Consider the following 19,033-nt stretch of genomic DNA (forward strand, 5'->3'; position numbering starts at 1 on the left):
AAGTGTAGAAAACCCATAAAAGTGCCTCAATCTTGCTTTGCTTTTGCCTTCTTTCCCACACATACACTAATATTCTCATCCTATATACATACTTTTCATCTCACCGGAAAAACTAGGGAATTACCTACTTTGTGTGTGCGAGAAAATGCCCTCTAAGGGTCAACCAATTGAATTATATAGGCCAAGTTTTTTTTCTTCTTCATCGCATTTGGAACACTCAAAATTAGCTTCCTCTCCATCATAACAAAGATAATCATCATAATTTCTCACTCAACCAAATTGAATTCAATCGCGGAAAAGTCTACAAAGATTTTCCAAAGTAAAAAGAAAAAAAATTCCCCAAGAATAACATTAAAAGTTTCGGGTGGAATTGCGGTGAATTATTGAATGAATTTGATGTTCGATTTTGAAGGAAATTTTTGTTGTGTAAAATTTTTCCCTTGAATTTTCCACATTTTACATTCGTCGCTATGTATGTATATGTTATCTTTTCCTTTCAAATCTCCAAAGCAGCAAAGTAATCTCAAGAGAAATCGATCAAATCGGTCAGGGAGACAAAAACTTCTGAATGAGATCCATTCCCTTTTCCAATATTTATTCTCCCGATAAAAGTTTTCGCGAAACTCCCAGCCTGCAATTTTCAGTCCCACCACAAATTTATGTATGTATATACGATGGGTTGGAACACCCCCCCCCCACTTATTTTCACATGGAGTGAAAAAAAAGTACGATTGACATCCAAGATGGGGAGTTGGGTGAAAGTCCCTGATACGACAGTCTATATCTCACTGCCTCTTAGCGATATATTTCTCTGGTGTGTCTGGCAGTTATTTTTTTTTCAGTGGAAAAGAGGAAAAGTGTTACATCGTTTTCCATATATTCAATTCTATATACCCTTGCATCCTTCCTTTTGTCATTCCCTTTTTCCTCTCACACCCTCCCCCGCATGCCGATTTACCCTAAAACACACAGTCACACTGTTAAAATATTTCCACAAAATTTCCTGTCGGTGTCATGAGGAGTTTTCTCTATATTGAGATGAATCAATATCATGGAAAATTGTCTCTTCACGTGAAAATATACCTATAAGTGCTCCAAGGTAGTGCCTCCAAATGAAATTTCCGCTTTCGAGGACTAATGGTTTATCACATTGAAGATGGAAGACCAATATTATTATTCGCTTTTCTTTTTTTCTTCTTCTTACTCTGTGTTAATTTGAATTTTCACAGAGTGTACCTATGATATGCTTTGTATCAAGTTCATACCTCCTACACTAATTGTATTTTGTTGTTTTTAATCCATTGGGATTCGGTAGATGGCAAAAAAATCCACAGCAATGCGCAAAAATGGGTCAGTTTGATTGATTAGCATTATTCGTATTGACAAAGTTTTTTTTTGCTCAACAACCGTATACATGGACTAATTATGCATTCATTAGTGCATATATGTATTTTATGGATAGTTTTTTCGTACCTACAATAATTAACTTTTATGACCTAGTACAGATTTTCAATGAGAAAGAGGTTTTTGTTGTTGTTTCAACGTTGTTCGTTCTTTGAAAGAAATTTCACAAATAAATACAAAATTATTAGGAAAATCACATATTTTTCAGAAATTTTTAATTAGACTTGGTACCTCAGTTCCTGCAGGTATATTTATAGATTTTTTTTCATTGAATTTGTGTTGGAATATTCCACATTTTTAATGGAATTGTTGAACAATAAGGGATGGCTAAAAAATTATAAAAACTAAAATATCAAATCGTTCAAAAATAAAACTTTTAAATTTTAATTAAATGTGTCCCTTAGTTAAAACTCGCGTCTACATTAGGTATTTTACAGTACAAATAAGCTAAAAATTGAGTCAACATAAGGCAAAGACTGAGTCACAAAAAGTCTTTTCTGGCGTCACAATTAGATGGAGCCTTTAATCATTTAATGAGAATTTAAGGATTTTTTTTAAAAGTATTCTTCGAAAGAAAAATCAAAAATTCGCCTTAAAACGTCCTCAAGTTCCCATAATTCCCGTATCATCCCTTGGCAGCCGCAAGGATTTAATTTCTTTCATTATGATTCCACACTTGGTTCGTTAAAAAACATACCTATATGAAGTTTTGTGGGAATCGCGACCACTCGTATGGGGACTCTCATTTTATATCCAAATTAGTACACTTATCCCTGTTCTCCGCATGTATTTACCACTTGTGTGTTTTAGGGAGGACTTTTTTGTGCGGAGTGAAAAGAATACCATACCATTTGGACAAACCAAACCATTTATTTACATTGCGGCATTGTCCCCTCATCAATATTTAAAACATACAGCATTATATTTCATTATATATGGTAAAAACCAATGAAAATTAAAATGAAAAACTCAAAACCATCCACAATACAAAATTGTGGCTGTATTCAGCATGTACGTACACACAAGTGGGAAAAGCTCCATATCATGAATTTTGAAAGTTCATTTCCACGGTTCACGGGTGACATTTAATTTACGCAAATTCCATTTACAAATTATATAGTGGGAGAAGGAATTATAACGGATATTGTTGCAAATCATACTAAAATGGGTGGAATTTACGCTATTTGGGAATCTCTTCTCGTCTTGATGGTACGAGGTTGTGTTTATTTGCAAAAGCTCTTGTATTAGCGTTTACCACGTGCTATATATTACAGTGTATGTAATGTGGTACTGCAAAGTTAATTTCTCCTAAACAATTTAAAGTTATTCAGTGAGGTGTTTTATTTGTCCTCTTTTGCATAGCGAAATGCACTCGATCAAAAGTAATTATTCATATTTATGACTTTAACAACACTTTCACATTAGCAACATCAGCAGTGCCACGGGCGAATATTGCAAATTTGAAAATATGCTTATGAGAAAGTTCTACATATAGATAGATAGCAATTTTTAATTTATATTTTTTTTCGTTTTGGGAAAATAAATAAAAATATGTATGAAAAGCCAATTAATTTTAGTTTTCAAAACTTATTTAATAAAAATGATAAAAACTATAAAAATAATATTAATTTTGGATTTTTAATAACGAATATTTAAAAATTATTTTTTGATAAGAGAAAATATTCGAGTTCTCTCAGGGGTGCAATATTTTTCCGAGGGTGTTTATTTTATTAATATTTTAATTTTATAAACATTAAATAAAAAAAAACTTCCTTTAACCCTTGGAGAATTTGGCTGGCCACCATGATCAATTTAACTTTTTTTTAAATATATAATTTCCTACATCTATGTCTAGGGAAATTCAATTAGTTCAAGTTCGTATTAGCAACAGTTAGAAAAACATTTTCTTCTTGAAAGAAAAAAAAATAAGGCCAAAGTTTTGAGGTTAGGAACTTCTATTCTCCAAGTGTTAGGGGTGAAAAGGGACCATTTTATCAGTCAAAAAGACTAAAGATTTATCATTATTGAGATTACTAACCATATAAATGGCTTTTAAATTCGAATTTAGAGCCTTTGACTGTTTGTCCAATTCTTATATTTGACGTTTCGTAGTATTTGACGTTTGTTTACTAACGTTTGACATACCTCTTGTGACATTCAATTTTTTTGACATTTATCAATTATTCTGTAACGTTTGCATTTTCATTCCTAAGTTTTGACATTTTCTAACGTTTGACGGTTTTTTTTCTACCGTTTAACATTTATAAATTCAATTTTAAAAATTTCTTTTGTAATTTTTAGCATGAAAATAATGTCTTTTAATCTCTACAGAATAAAATGAATTTTCCTAAGTTTTTAGGGTATCTATAGCCAACCAAATACACTCCCCACACTCCCTAACTACCCCACTGATTTCTCTAACCTTCGCTATTTTTTTTATTCTAAAAAAAATAACAAAACTAAACTAATTTTAGACGATAAAAAGAGATATTAGCAAGAAGGCAAAAAACAAGCGGTAATCGCATTGGGAATGCTAGTGGTAAAGTGGTTTAAATTTTTGCTGTGGTTGCAGGACCGAAGCTTTCCCACTGCACTGGGTGTGCATATGTACAATACATATGTATGATTTCCCAAATGTAAGTCACATGAGATAATAGGGGGGAACAATAAGTTCACATAGAAATGCAATTCCACAGTGTTGCGGTGGTGTGTTAGAAAAGTTTTAGCATATTGAAATTCACAAAATAGTTCTACCATGGAGTTCATTCGTAAGTATTAGTGGGGGGTGAGGGGGGAGGAATGGGTTTTTCCAGGAGGGTGGTGTTGGAGTTTTAGGTTTGCCAAAGTTACAACTTTAACATTCAGACAATGATTGATATGGATCCATCCTTTTCATCCCTCACATGGGATATTTGCTTTTTGGGCATCCTCGAGGAATCCCACATTTACAGTGGGGCAGGGGGGGGGGTGAGGTTTTTATTTTGGTCATATACACCGTCTCTCAGTGTTTTGAGGTGGATGGCAAGAGAATGGAATTCGCCCAGGAAGAAAAAGTGAACATTCACAGTGAGAAGCGGAGGGATTTAGTTTCCGCATGAGTGTGAATGTTTCTTTTATAGTTATGCCAGGTGGAAGAATTTTTTTCTTCTTCCTTTACTTTCAACATATGCCCTCCCAAATGGATTCTGTTTCCATTACCGTTTCAACTTAATTGGAAAGAAGAGTTTGTAATGTCTTACTTGTGACTCAATTTCCTGCTTCTTTTTTTTTTTCCATCGAGGATGTAATTTTTTCTTGTCTTGGATAAATGAATTTCAGCCGTAAAGGATGTCTGTGGTGGGAGTTTTTGTTATAATTGCCTCTTTAACTGAATTATAATGCAATTTTTGCAAGAAAAGTCTTGCAATCTACTCGTTGTTTCAGCAAAAAGAGGCTTTTTAGTGTCTCAACTGCATTTTGAGAGTTTTCTTTTTACAAGAATGGAAAGATTATTCAAATTTGTGATAGTTTTTGTCGAATGAGGAATCATAAATTTACTAATTGGGACCCAAAAGTATCTTAATGTGGGCTACAAGGTAACTCAAGGGTACGCAACTTTTATCTAATAAGGACGCAAATTATACCTAAAAAGGGCGCAATTTATATCTAAAGGATCTAAAGGCTTCAGAATTCTGAATGAGACTCACAGTATGTCCCCATTTATCCTCCTTCTAAATTAGACGCTTCCAACAACATCGTGGTATTCCCCAAAAACCGGAAGAAAAATAAATAAAAAAAACTCTTCAAAAGACATTCTAATATGAATCACAAAAACAACAACGTCTATTTTATTAAATTCATGACGAAGAAATGCATACGAATTAACCAACTATTTGTTTTATTTGAGAAAAATAAACTCTTTATTTGCCAAACTCTTTTCAATGTGAGTCGCTACCACCATTAGGTGGCTATATAGGTAAAATTGTTTTGAAACTTGCAAGCTCTAACTACATATAATGTACACGATATATAGTCAAAATTGTACAGTACATGCATATATGGGAGATTCAGGCGGTATTACCTGTCGGGATGGAATACATTATAGAATGGTTGAGAATACCATATGTATATGTACATAAAAGGGAAGGTGAATTGTGCTGGTAATCCATTAACCCAGATCCTCTGTGTACGCTAGAGGAAGTTGGATGGAGGACAGAACGCCGAGAGAGTTGGAGGCGAAAACGGAAAGATTGCGACGGGTGAATTGCTAAATCTGCCACAAAGTGGCGAAAGGGGTGAATGACTATAAAGTTATATGTGGTATGTAATGTAAAACGCATTGGGGTATACACCATAGTTGATGAGAAGGAAAGAGAACCCCCTGGAATACGATTTACTTGTCACAATGTGGGATGAAGAGAGGCAGGAAGCAGAATGTCTGCTGTTTCTTGTGACAAAAGAGATGAATGGGGACTCATAGTCTGGGCGAGGTTATGTGGTACCCCCCGGCCGGAGTTTTGGGCAATGGTGGAGGGTAAACTAATTAAAATTAAAATATTACCCTTTTGACATACTATCGAGCCCGCTACTTGCCCCCCGTTCCAACGCTATTCCTTCTCGGAATTTTATTCTGGATAAAATGTAACATGAGTGTTGAGTTGCCCAGAATAAAAAGTACCTACCCCATGTACCGGGGTCCGTACATTTAAATGGGGTGCAAAAAGGGGCGAAACATCTGGTTCGGGGTGTACCATGGGGGGTTGGGGCTAAATTGGGGACCAGGTGATTTTCATTTTGAAGGAGAAACTTTTTTTCACTCTGCTTAGAGAGGGTAAATCCCCAAAGGCACATGGGGCGACGACTGGGGCTGTAAATGGGTGTACCCTCAATAGGGGTAGGATAAAGCCACAGAGCCATATAAGCGAATGAAGTTCATCTTTTTCATTAATAAAGTCATTAATAAACAGCAGGAATATAATTTCAGAAACAACAATTTCATTTTCAACATCACACCCTTCCCCTTTCTCTTCACCCGAAAATTTCAATCAAAAACCCTCAGCCTCCACACCCCCGCCCCCTGGGAAAAAGCTCTATTTACCACAAAAAAGCCATATCAATTTGCTAAAGATTGTTATGCATTTGACACCTGACCTCTTAGCGTTGCCACCACCAAGCGAAACAACGGAGGTACTCAATGATTCATGGCCATATTGCCAATTTCCTGATGAGCAAATGCGAGTATCCCATCCAATTCGATATCCTGATTTCATCATTAAATATTAAATACAATTCCTACGTCAGTACATGTTTTGGTATTCAATGACCCAATCATATCGGTAGAACAGAAATAAAAAAATAAATAAAATGAATTCCCCGTCATTTGCATGATTTACTGAATTGTATTAGTTTTATCTGTTAATGAAAATATGGGGTGGCTTTTTATTTTATACATTATGTACATACATACATATGTAATTTATTACGTGATTAATTTCTTATATGAATATAATTTAATTTGAGATTTTTTTTTTCAAAAAAGATTTTTATAATTATTATGTGAATGATTTAGAGGATTTCTGATGAAGATTTGGAATAACTTGAAAGCTTTAGTAAAAGCTTTCACGTGAAAGTCATTAAAAAAATACAAATTAAAGAAATTAGAAGAAAAATCAAGAAAAATTTTAGAAAATAAATAATTCTCAATTAATAAAATAAGCGAAGGGAATTCAGAAAAACTCTTCTTTCATTAAATACTATGCAGCTCTCCTGAAAGCTTTCTGCTTCACGAGGGTTTTAAGGAAAGGTCATTTTACGGGAAATGGGAAGCAGGTTTCAGGGACATGTCAACCAATAAATGAAATTTCTTAATTCACACAAGGAAATTCTTAACAAAACTTTAACATTTCTTTTCCATACTTCAAAAGCTTTTCTTTTGAGGAAGGAAGTTCAAGTTGAACAATTATATAAACCTTGACTTACTTTATTACAACTTATCATAGAGCAAGGTTTAAGGATTGCCAAATGATGGAAAGAAAATTAATTCTTAAACACTTGACATTGATTTTCCGGGAGTATTTCTCTAACAATGAATTCACAATTAAATGTTACCTTTATATTGATAAGCCTACATTGCATTGTATGCAAATTAACAGTGAAATGCATACAAGTGGAAGATCAATTTATTTGGTCGTAGTATGTACCTATTATATAGTTTGGTAACAATGTCAGGTGCATGCAATGAGTGAGGGATAAAATTGTAATATCGTGGTAATTTGTTTATCACATAGCATGTGTCCCATGGAGAAATTTTAAAGGGGCTTTTGCTATTTTACATGGAAATGGAATGCGAACAAAAATGCTTGATGGATGGTGACAGGTAGGGGGGGAGGGGAGTGTGGTTGCCTTTTTTTCGCACGGTGAAAGGATAAAAGATTCCAGGAAACGTGGAAAAATCTGGCTCAATTTTGATTTTTTTTCCACCCAGCTCTCGTTCGATGTGGAGGATTTTTTGGGGTTTCCTCCGTTTTCGGGCGTGATTCTGTCCATAAATTTTAATATGCTCACCATCACATTGGAAATCCCCATGCAATCTTTCATATACGATGAAATAATGAAGTCATGTATCACGTCGATTGATTTTTGGTATATTAAGAGTTAAATTCTTCAAGTAATTCCACTTGATTCCTTACAAAAATATTGTTCAATTTCCCATTTTCTGGGACATTTTTCCCTGTTGGTTGTTTTTTTTCCACCCCCACCTTCAAAAAGAAAGAATAGAGATGAATGCTCCTCATGTGTGCTGTTTATTTGATCATTGTGGTGTAATGCTCGGTAAAATGTGTAAATTTCCACTTGACAGTGTAATGTGACACCCCAAAGAACAAACAATAAAATATTTCCCTTGAGATAATTTCTCTTTTAAATATTTAAACACATTACATATCAAGGGAGGAAGTCTAATGTGAATTCCATGGTGGAAAATTGCTTGTCTTTCAGCGTCTGGGCATGAGATCTTCGGTCCGGGAGGGGTGGAAGTAAATTTTATTTATCACATTTTAACATCTTCCCCCAGAGAATTTTCAGCTGTGTGTTCCGGGGGGGTGACTTTCACTATTTATCCGTTGAATGCTGCTGGATGTGTGTGAAGGATGATGTAAACAAAATGTGGCATTTCCGTCATATCATCTATCTCCATGCACAACAAGATTGGTTTGTGTTTAATACATTGATGACACTTTCACTTGGATAGGGTGCTACATAGGGTCTTTTCAGTTAAATTAATTTCCATTGCAAATTAGTGGTTTAGATTATAAAGCCAAGACGATGTTAAACGCACGCAAGGAGGGGATGGGATAGACAAGTCAGGAATAAAAGGAAATTTAGTGAATGGCTTTGAAGTTTATGCTTTATAAATTGTTCTGGTGAACTTTAAAATTAAAAATATAAAAGAAAATAGTGTAAAAAACATTGTTCTGTTTTGGAAGTAATTTTAATCAAAGGAGAACTTTTATTTAATTTAAAAAGATTTTACAAATTATTTATTTTTCAAAAAACTTGAAGAATATTAACAATCAAATATAAAAAACTTTTTATTTAACATTTTTTTCTCGAAATTACATTTCTTGTCTAACGTTTGACGTTTATTTTTATATTTGACGTTTTTTCAAAATTCTTATATTTATTGTCTGACATTTGACGTTTATTCTAACATTTGACGTTGTTTTCAAAATTTTTACATTTATTGTCTAGCGTTTGACGTTTATTCTAACATTTGAGGTTTTTTTTCAAAATTCTTATATTTCTTGACTTTTTACTGAATTAATGCTTTTCTTTGCTAACGTTTGACATTATGTTTTAACTTTTGTCGTTGTTTGTAAACGTTGGAGAATCTTTTAAATTTTTCACGTAATTCTTCGCTTGGAAATGATTTATGTTGACCTACATAAAGAAGAAAATAATATAAACTGCCTGAGCTTTTAGAACTTTTAGTAACTCAAAACACCTTCCCTAACTACGAAACTGAGTCAATACTATTATTATTTGATTAGAATTGTTCCTAAACCTTCAAAATTAGGTTTTATAAATAAAAATTCTCATACACTTTATATACATACAGCATAAGTATATCGAGAAAGTTCTATAAAAATGAACATATTCGAGAAACTTATCTGATTGAGGGAGTATATGTATATGTAACTTTCCATTTCGTAACTTTTCATTTTTGCTGAAAGCACCGCGAAAAGCATGTGGTTTTCTTTTCCAATACTCTTCCGACGTGTTGTATAGGACGTTCTTTCCTATTTTTAACCGCCGCACACACAGACCATCTGATACGGTTGAAATGTTTGGAAAATGGCTGCACCATTCACCCTCTTTTGTGGTCAAATTGTCAAAATAGTCAGTGCGTGTGCTGGTTTTCCTTACTCTCTTGCTAAATTGCAAATTTCTCAAGAAAAATGAACACACTACACTGGAAATTAATTTGCCAATTTTCCATTCCTTCCTTGGCTTTCTTTTTTTTCCAGGTAGGTATGTATTCGATCCAATTTACTTGCGATCATCGATATGATGCCCTCAGTGGGTCATGGTTCAATACATTTTGTGTTGTACCGTACATACAAAAGTATTCCTCTGCGGGAAAAATTGAAAATAACAAAGATATTTTCCTTCAATTCTCCCTTTAGATAGAACCGAGAGCAAATTTTCCGGTGGATTTCTCTGCTTTCTTCCACCCAATTTTTGGGGGTTATTTGGAAGATAGAGAAATTTTCAATAAGTATACAAAAGTTTCATCATGAGAGGGTAGAAAGTCGGGAGGGGGGGTACAATCATACATGTATTTCTTATATGTATGTGGTACAAATAAGCAACAAAAGGGAAATATCTGTAATGCATTGGTATGTATATATATAGGTATATAGCAATTTTTAACGACATGAAAGTTGTGGATCGTGGTGTATTTTTTCCCTTGAGCAGTTTCCGTTTTGTCAGGATTTTGTGGCAAAAGTGTGGCGAGAGCATTTTTCTCAAAGTCAGCGGCATGTTGAAGTTTTCCGCTTGACATGCCTCACACATAAACTCTTGAACTTTTCACCCACAATCAGCTGAGTTTTCTCGTATGTTTATGTTGATGTTCCGTTGAGAAGTTCTTTTTTTTTCGGGCCACAAAATGAGAGCAGAGAAATAAAAAGAAAGCAAAATGGTGACTTTGCTGTGTGCCATAACAATTCATTTCATCAGACTTGAACACAAAATCATGTTGATAACCTTACGTGCCTATTTACTTCAATGTGCGCAGAACTATACATTTTGCAGGATGATTTTAAATTGCTATAGATAACATTATTAGCCTTGACCTCGTCACAACGAAATTGAAGAAAATAAATTGTTAATATTAAATGATATACAACAAATTGATGGAAAATACCTCAATAAAGTGAATTGAATCATGCAATTCGCATTGTTGGCTCTTTTCTTGCTGATTTTGTCAAAGTAGAGCAACTTTCTGCGAAAGATGATGAATTGATGGGAATTTTATTTACCCCACTTTGTCATTTATGTGCTTTTTTCATTTTAAATTTTTATTGAATTGATTTTAAAGAGAAGATCATAATTTTAAAGTTCAAGGGCTTTTATTTAAAGTCTTTTATTAAAAAAAAATCTTTCATATTTTTCATGATCAAATATCGAGAAATTTTCATTCAAACGACTCTTAATATTTTATATTTAAACCGTATTTCTTTTGTATTACACTGTCATCAAAAAGTTTCCGGGCAAGCAAAAATTGAGTATTTTTTACGGGAAATTTTAAGTGGCTTTAAGTGGATCGGGATGATTTTTTTTTTAAAGTTAGAGGGCATTATTAGCTACCATTTGAATCCGAGTTTGTCCAAATCGGTCAACCCTAAGCTGAGATATAGTCAAAAGTGTATTTTTTCACTATAGTTCACTAGAATGACTGTCACAACCGAACCGCTTGACCGATTTTCAAAAATTTATCAGATTTGGAAAGGGAATTAAATTACCTTTCCAACAATAGTTCATTTGTCCAAATCGGTGGACTAACGGCCGAGATGCAAGAGGTCAAAGTGAAAATTTGTGAAATCGTATAAAACACTTTCGCCTAGATTTACCAAAATGACTGCCAAGAAATAACGGGTTGACCGATTTACAAAAATTTACCAGTTTTGGAAAGGTGAGAAATGTACCTTTTCAAAACTGGTAGATTTTTGAAAATCGGTTGACCACAGCCGGAGATATAGCCACTTGAAATTTGCCTTCAAAAATACCCCATTTTTTCTTGCCCGGAAACTTTTTGAGGGTAGTGTATGTACAAAACATACTTATGTATAACGAAGTTGGTGCCTTTGCTATGCCACCGAGTCTTTGCCACCACGCTCTTTTATTCCTTCTGTGTGTCGCCTTGTGTAAACATCTCCACCATGTTTACGGCAAAACTTCACATACGCCGAGGGGGGACCTTGCACATTATTTACACTTTAACAATTTATTACAATAAATGTATGATAAAATGAGCTTGAGAAAAAGAGGCACGAGCCATCTCCCAAAACTCCTACAAATAATCTTTTATTCATTCAAATGGGTATATGCGAGAGAAAATGCCGTGAATTTTTCCATATTGCTTATTTTCCGCTCTTTTTTTCTGTTTGTTTCTGGACATGTACAATGCGAAAGGAAACTATGTATTGCTGTGTGTGAGAAGAAAAAAAGTAACAGAGAGTCACTGATAAAATATTCAAGTATCACACATGGTTGTATTATACACAAAACAACCCCCAAAAGGGGGAGGAAAACATGAAAATTCTTCTGTTTCTGACACTGTTTTTCTGTTTGATAAATTTTCTCTTCACCTTTTTTTCGCATTCATTCTCAGAAATAATTCATTTAAATAATGCGCAGAGTAAAAATATATATTATGAAATTATATGTCTCCAAGCGCTGAAAAATGTTCACCTGAATTTTCTTCGATGGAAAATGTTTGATCCCCTTTTCTGGGAAATAAAGCGTGGGCGGGGGAAATCAGGTGAAGAAGCTAGATAAATATAAAATGCCTTTTCACCTGTATGTTGATTTTTTTTCTTTGCTTTCCGATCTGTGTGTACAAAATGCCCTTCCACTTCGATGAATATGAAAAATATTTACTATACATTCACTCCCACACACATGAAAAGTCATGCAAAAAAGCTTCCAATTTGTTTAGCGTGTGCCTTCATTTCAAATTGAACACCATTCTGACGTAATTAAATACTCAAATATTTATTTGTATTTGAATATTTACTGAGAAAAATTGACTACGTCATCATTCTGATGGCAAACGCGGTCTTCTTTGAACTGTGAGAGAGGCAGGCAGGAAAAAAAAATGAAATGAGAGCTTTGGGTGTTGCGGCTCATTCACTTTTAAATATATAATCTTCCGTTTTCTTTTGCTATAAGATGCCGACTCTCATTATTCGAATCATTCATGCGATTTTTTATTAATATTAAATTTTTTCTCTACTCTCTTATCAGTGGAAAATTCTAAATTTTTGCTTCATAAAAAAAATAAATTTTTCAACATTATGTTGTATGATTTATTTGCATAATAAAATACTTTGCATTACGTTAACTTTGAAAATGTGTTTTGAAAGCTTTCCCACAACAATAATAAATTAATTTCCAATCCATAAAGCTTGTAAGAAATGAATAAATAAAAAAAATAATGTAATCTGAGGAAAATTTAATTAAACTGTTTACAGAAGGAGAGATTAAAAAAAATTAAGAAACTTCTGGCATTCACCTTGCAAAATATAAATCTACATGAAATTATTTAAGAAAGTTAAGAAGAAAATCTTTGTAAGAAAAATATTCAACAAATAAGATAGAGATTCATATTTATGCAGGGTCCTTTCAGCAAGGTTCCACCCTGTATAGGAGGGGGGGAGGGAAGAAGAAAACAAGGGAGGAAAGTTTTCGTTTGAATTAAAACCAATGAGGGAAAAATCCGGGCAAGTTGAAAGCATTTGCCCTGATTTGTATTTTGATTGTTTGTTTCTTCCTGCGGATAGCTTGAAGAGGACTTAAGACCGTTTTTTTTTGTTTCCTTATCCGCTTTTCCACATTCATTTGTTTTCCTTCCGTTGGCGAATTTTTTTTTTTGGTTACTTTCTGTCTCTGCTGGAATTTATTGCACGATTCGCCTGCATATCGGAGCTTTTGAGTTGATCTAGCCACAGAGAGCTGTGTATGACTTCCCTCATATATATAGAGAGAGAACGTATCCTTTTTGCCCTATATATCCACCCCCTCAGGAACGCATGGTGCTTTTGCTGTTATAAAAGCTTCTTTGAATGTTTGCTTTGTGTATACCTTTGGCCATGTGAAAAGCTCTCTCTCTCTCACCTCCTACCTACCCCCGAAAAATCACCCTGTAAAAGGGGGGAGGTGAAGTAAATTACATTTTCTCTCACCATCGTGTACTTTTCTCTTTTCTTCTTTGTATACTTCTAGCCAGGAAAATACAGAGACATCACACTTGAATCAAAACCCATTTCGCCAGTCTTCGGTAAGCGTTGGATGTAGTAACATATCTAGTAGTGAACACTTTGGGGAAAAGAGCGGTGCTGGATCCAAGAGCTGCGATACGCTGATATATGGTGGTGCATCGGGACCGGTGAGTGGTGGTCGTTTGGCCTTGTTCAGTAGCAGTGACGACGCGCCAACCGGTAGTCTCCTGGCCAGAGATCAGCTACGTTATAGTTCGGCGCGCCTTTTACCCTCGCACTTCTCACCGGCGGCCGTTAGTGTGAGCAGTTGCGCTAGTAGCCGGGTGGGTGGTGAAGGTGGTGATGTGATAACAACGGCCAGCAATACAACAAGTAGTAATTCGCCAAGATTTGAAATTGACGAAGACGAAGAGGGTGGTCGTTTTCAGCCGCAACATCACGTACAGTTGCAATTGCTGCAGTCGCAGCAGCAACAGCAGCAAGCCTACCCGTTGGCCTATCTCATTGGCACAAGTGCCAGTGGTCTCGATCAGAAGACAACGTCCGTTGATAGTAGCTGCTGGCGCAATACGAGCTGCAAGAGCCTCCAATTCCATAAGCGAAGCATTAATTCCACTGGAAATTTGGACGATATTAACTGGAGTAGCGGTGGCGTTCACTATTTAGCAACAGCCGCTACTGGCATTGTGGGGGGTGGTCACACAAGCGTTAAATACCGCGATAAGCACTCCACCGCATATAGTACAAGTAGTAGTACATCGGGCCACCACAACTCATTAAAATCGTCTCAGATAGTGTGCAAAAAATGCATGTCAAAATCATTGAGTTGTTTAAAGAATGCACGAAAAAAGACAAATTTATTTAAATTCCATTTAAAGCCACTGAAAATATCTCAGATAACAGACAGTGATGCAATATCAATTTCTTGCCAGGTACCAATAACATTGGCACAATTTGGAAACTCAACAACAAATGGTACAACAACGCTTTGCAATGGGCAACATACATCAATTAATGCAAATCAATCAACGAATATATCTCAGAAAGCAAATTCGCGTTTTTCCACCTTGCCAAAAATTGGGACTATCGCAACTAGTGGTAGTACATTGAATGTGAGGCCAAGATTGAATAGTAGTGATTCACCGAAATTGTACAGCAGAAGCAATAGTAATCGCGAGGGAAGGGACTACGGCGCCCTGGACGCGTCTAGTTCGCACCAAACATCCACGACGACGACAACAACGGCGACGACGAACCCATACTTGATCCCCAGCTCAACGCCGCCGCCACCGCCTTACACCACCGCCACAAGCACCACCGCCTCCCCCACGGCCGTGAGATCCACCACAAACACCAATACACCCACGGCAACAAGAAGTGATAACCGTAGCAATAACAATCCATCAAGTAGTGCAAATAGTTCCCAGCAGCAGCAACAGCAGGGGAGCAGTAGCAGCAGTAGCAACAATAGCAGTGGTGTCAAAACGAGCAAAGCTGTGAGCGATCCATGCAATCGCAGTATTGATTTCAATCGGCAGATCAGTGCACCAGTTGAGAATAGATCCAGCTCCAGTTCTGTGAATAACATTAATCCTAGCCAAGTGAATTACTTTCCATCGTCGATCATTAGTTCATCCTATACGAATAGTTTGACGCGCAACAAGAAGCACCGGAGTTTAAAATTGACTGGCAGGTAAATCAACTTTTAAGATCCTCTCTTTGGTTTATTTTTCTTTTGTGATTCGGTTTATTGGTTTCTTTTCTTCTGATTTAAATCACGTTTTTGGTTTTAAGGAAGTTTCTTTTGAGTTTTCTTTCAAAGTTGGAAGTTTGGGGGCTAGGAAAGGGTTTAGGAAAAGCTCAATTAATTTTAAATCTTCAGCGAAGGAGAGCAAAATTATCCAGGAAAATGTTGTAGGAACTATGACCTATTCGTCGCTTTGCTCTATCTCGTTGGAAATTTAATATTTTGACTCTCTTCCAAAATTTTGTCTGACCTAGCTCTTTTAAATTTTTCCTGCATTTTACTTTGTAGTGGATACATAACTACATATCGACTACATACGTTTACATGGCATTATATTTTAAAATATGTATTCGTTTATATTCTACGAATTTTCTTCATGTAGGTAATATTTTTTCATCAGCTATCTCATGTATTACATAAACATATGTTGTGACATAAAGAATTTTTTATATAAAGCCAGTTGAAAAGTCTCTGGGTAAGGAGAAAAATGTTACCTAACTGTATAATGAGAATCTTTGAAAATTCTTCACAACTGCCTTATGGTGCTATGCAGGAAAAGAATGTCAAGAGAAAATGATCATGACATTTTTTCCTGACATTTTTTTGTCATTCCCTCTCACTCCCACTAATGTATTTCTGTATCTTTCGTCTTTCTCTGACGCATGCTTCCGACATTTTCATCATTCTTTTCTGTGCACTCAACATGTTTTTCATTTCGTATTATTTTCTCAGTATTTGGGGGTATTTTCCCCAAAGAAAAGTGGAAAATGCTTAGCTAAAGAGCCCACAGTGCCAGGAAAACAGTGGAAAATGGAAATTTACGGTCATTTAGCGGCCAAATATGTGAAAATGCGCGAAGTGAAAAATCAAAACATTCTTTCCCTGACCAATTTTTACGGGATTCTTTTCTAGATTTTGACCACACAAATCACTTCTTGCGGGCTTTTTGTATCTTCCTACAGGTCATCTGCATAGGGAAGGTCGGCCTGGGGTCAGGGAAATGCTTCCTGGGTGGTGGAATCCCACCTGAACGCGGAAAACTGGTCCGGGAGTGAATGTTTTGCTGTCAAACTTCACTGTTTTCACTTATTTGGCCGATAAATACCCCCGATTTTCCACTTTTCACACTTTCACAGGCACTAAGAACACTTCCACAAGCCGCTTTTCACTTTTCCCGAGATAAAATATCACAATTCACAGAGAAAATTGACGAAAAATAAGAAACGTGTTGACTACGCAAGAGCTTGAAAAAGAATGTCGCAGGAACATGTTTTTTTCTGTCATTCTTTTTCCAGCTCTTGTGAAGTCAACGTATTTGTAAGTTTTCTGCAATTTTCTCTGTAAATTGTGATATTTTAGCTTGGGAAAAGTGAAAAGCGGCTTGTGGAAGTGTTCTTAGTGCCTGTGAAAGTGTGAAAAGTGGAAAATCGGGGGTATTTATTGGCCAAATAAGTGAAAACTGTGCAGTTTCTATAGCAAAACATTCACTCCCGGACCAATTTTTTCCGCGTTCAGGTGGGATTCCACCACCCAGGAAGCATTTTCCTACCCCCCACACAGACCTTCCGTGTTGTAGATGACCTGTGGGAAAGTCCAAAAAACCTGCAGGAAGTGATTTGTGTCGTGAAAATACAGAAAAATATCCCGTAAAAATTGGTCAGGGAAAGAATTTTTGATTCTTCACTTCGCGCATTTTCACATATTTGGCCGCTAAATGACCATAAATTTCAACTTTTCACGGCTTTCCTGGCACTGAGAACACTTCAGCAAAGCCCATTTTCACTTTTTCATGGAAAAATATCCCCAAATACTGAGAAAATAATACGAAATGAAAAACATGTTGAGTGCACAGAAAAGAATGATGAAAATGTCGGAAGCATGCGTCAGAGAAAGACGAAAGATACAGAAATACATTAGTGGGAGTGAGAGGGAATGACAAAAAAATGTCAGGAAAAAATGTCATGATCATTTTCTCTTGACATTCTTTTCCTGCATGGCACCATTATGCATTCATGAATATCTTCTCCTCTATATAACTTTGAGTATAAAACAACTTTTTCCCAAAAGAGCAAAAGAGAGAGAAAGTTAAGAATCTTTCTGACTGATGCGAAATATTTTTGTCAATTTAGTAAAATGACAACTTTTTCCACTATTCTTCTACCTTTTTAAATATCTTTCAAATAGTTTTTCTTCTGTGGAAAACTAATTTTATTTTTATAAAAAAAATCCACATTTAAAATTTTTATGCTGTGATTTATTTTAGGAGCATACCTCATGGCAATTTAATGACAAAAAAAACGAATGCAGAGTGCAAAAATTCATTCTTTTTCTCTCACATTTGCAGAAAAAGCTTCTAGATTAATTAATTCTCTGAATTTATCGCCTGTAGGAGTTTTAGAGAGAAAAAAAGAAAATTTTTAAAAGTTTTCCAGTTTTTTCTTCATCTTCTCACCGCACTCACACACATACAACATACATTTATGCTCTTCCCGCGTTGGCAATGAAAATAATCATTTTGTATGGCAAAAATATGCATTTCTGCGCCTTTTCCGCTGCTCAATCTTCCCTCATGTCTAAACAAAGCTAAAATATCTTATGTGAATGTTTATATGTAAATTGATCATTAAATTGTGTTCCGCCGTTTCAAGTTGGTGTGTTAATTGCCTAAACGATGGTAAAATAGCCTCAATGGATTATATAATTTCCCTTGAAAAGTGCTTCAGCTGAAGATGTTGGATTCCGTTTCAATTTAACTTCCATTCCATTCAATTTATCTCGGCAATTTACTTACAAAAGTGATTTCTCAGTGCTTTAATGTATTTTCCTCACTCACAACAAAATGCGAATTAAATGTTTTGATACAGGCATGGTTCACGAGGGACTTCCGAACAAAAATTTTAATAAGAAGGTTATTGAATTACTCTTTACAATCAATAAATGAAATATTCTTTTTTTGTTCAAAATTATAATTTTTAAAAGATTCTTCGTCGACGCTCTGTAAAAGCAGAAGAGGATCGTAACCACTCTTTTTTGAATTTGTAACGAATCCTTTGAATCCTTCGAGTAGTTTCCTTATCCAAAAACTAATGGAGTATGGATAGAAGAATTTGAAAATAATAAAATTCCCCCTCAAGGCTGATAATAAATTCTTACGTCTGACCATTTGACTACAAGGGCCTCCCATTCTCAATGGTAGTCCATAAATCAAAATTATCAATATATTTCCCAATTTTATCGACTCTTGAATGCCTTTTTTTTTCTTCTAAAAGAGTGGAGATTCCACTCAACAGAAAATATATCGTGACTTTAATGGACTCTCTTTTTTTGCACAACTTCCACACAGAAGCTTTTCTCGTTTTCGGGGGGCTTTCCCTCGCCCCACGTTGGGTATATACATACC

The 19,033-nt window shown here is 35.3% G+C and overlaps 2 protein-coding genes across 13 annotated transcripts in view; both read left to right on the top strand.

The window, feature by feature from the left end:
- LOC129791558 (trifunctional purine biosynthetic protein adenosine-3) overlaps positions 1–19,033 on the top strand; it is a 1,078,967-nt gene that overhangs the window by 165,496 nt on the left and 894,438 nt on the right. The gene's annotated exons all lie outside the window — the stretch shown is intronic.
- The window catches only part of LOC129791559 (potassium/sodium hyperpolarization-activated cyclic nucleotide-gated channel 3), a 1,048,222-nt gene that overhangs the window by 24,392 nt on the left and 1,004,797 nt on the right, over positions 1–19,033 (top strand). For 9 of the 12 annotated variants that reach the window (XR_008750729.1, XM_055829749.1, XM_055829753.1 and 6 more), the window contains one exon: positions 13,891–15,579. Coding sequence is in view for 11 of the 12 variants with exons in the window: in XM_055829749.1 (XP_055685724.1) it covers positions 13,891–15,579 (1,689 nt within the window). In the remaining variant the exon portion in view is untranslated. The remainder of the gene's footprint in view (positions 1–13,890; positions 15,580–19,033) is intronic. The other 3 variants (XM_055829760.1, XM_055829757.1, XM_055829756.1) reach the window with 2 other exon arrangements.

The sequence above is a fragment of the Lutzomyia longipalpis genome, chromosome 3, assembly GCF_024334085.1.
Source record: "Lutzomyia longipalpis isolate SR_M1_2022 chromosome 3, ASM2433408v1".
Taxonomy (NCBI): Eukaryota; Metazoa; Arthropoda; class Insecta; order Diptera; family Psychodidae; genus Lutzomyia; species Lutzomyia longipalpis.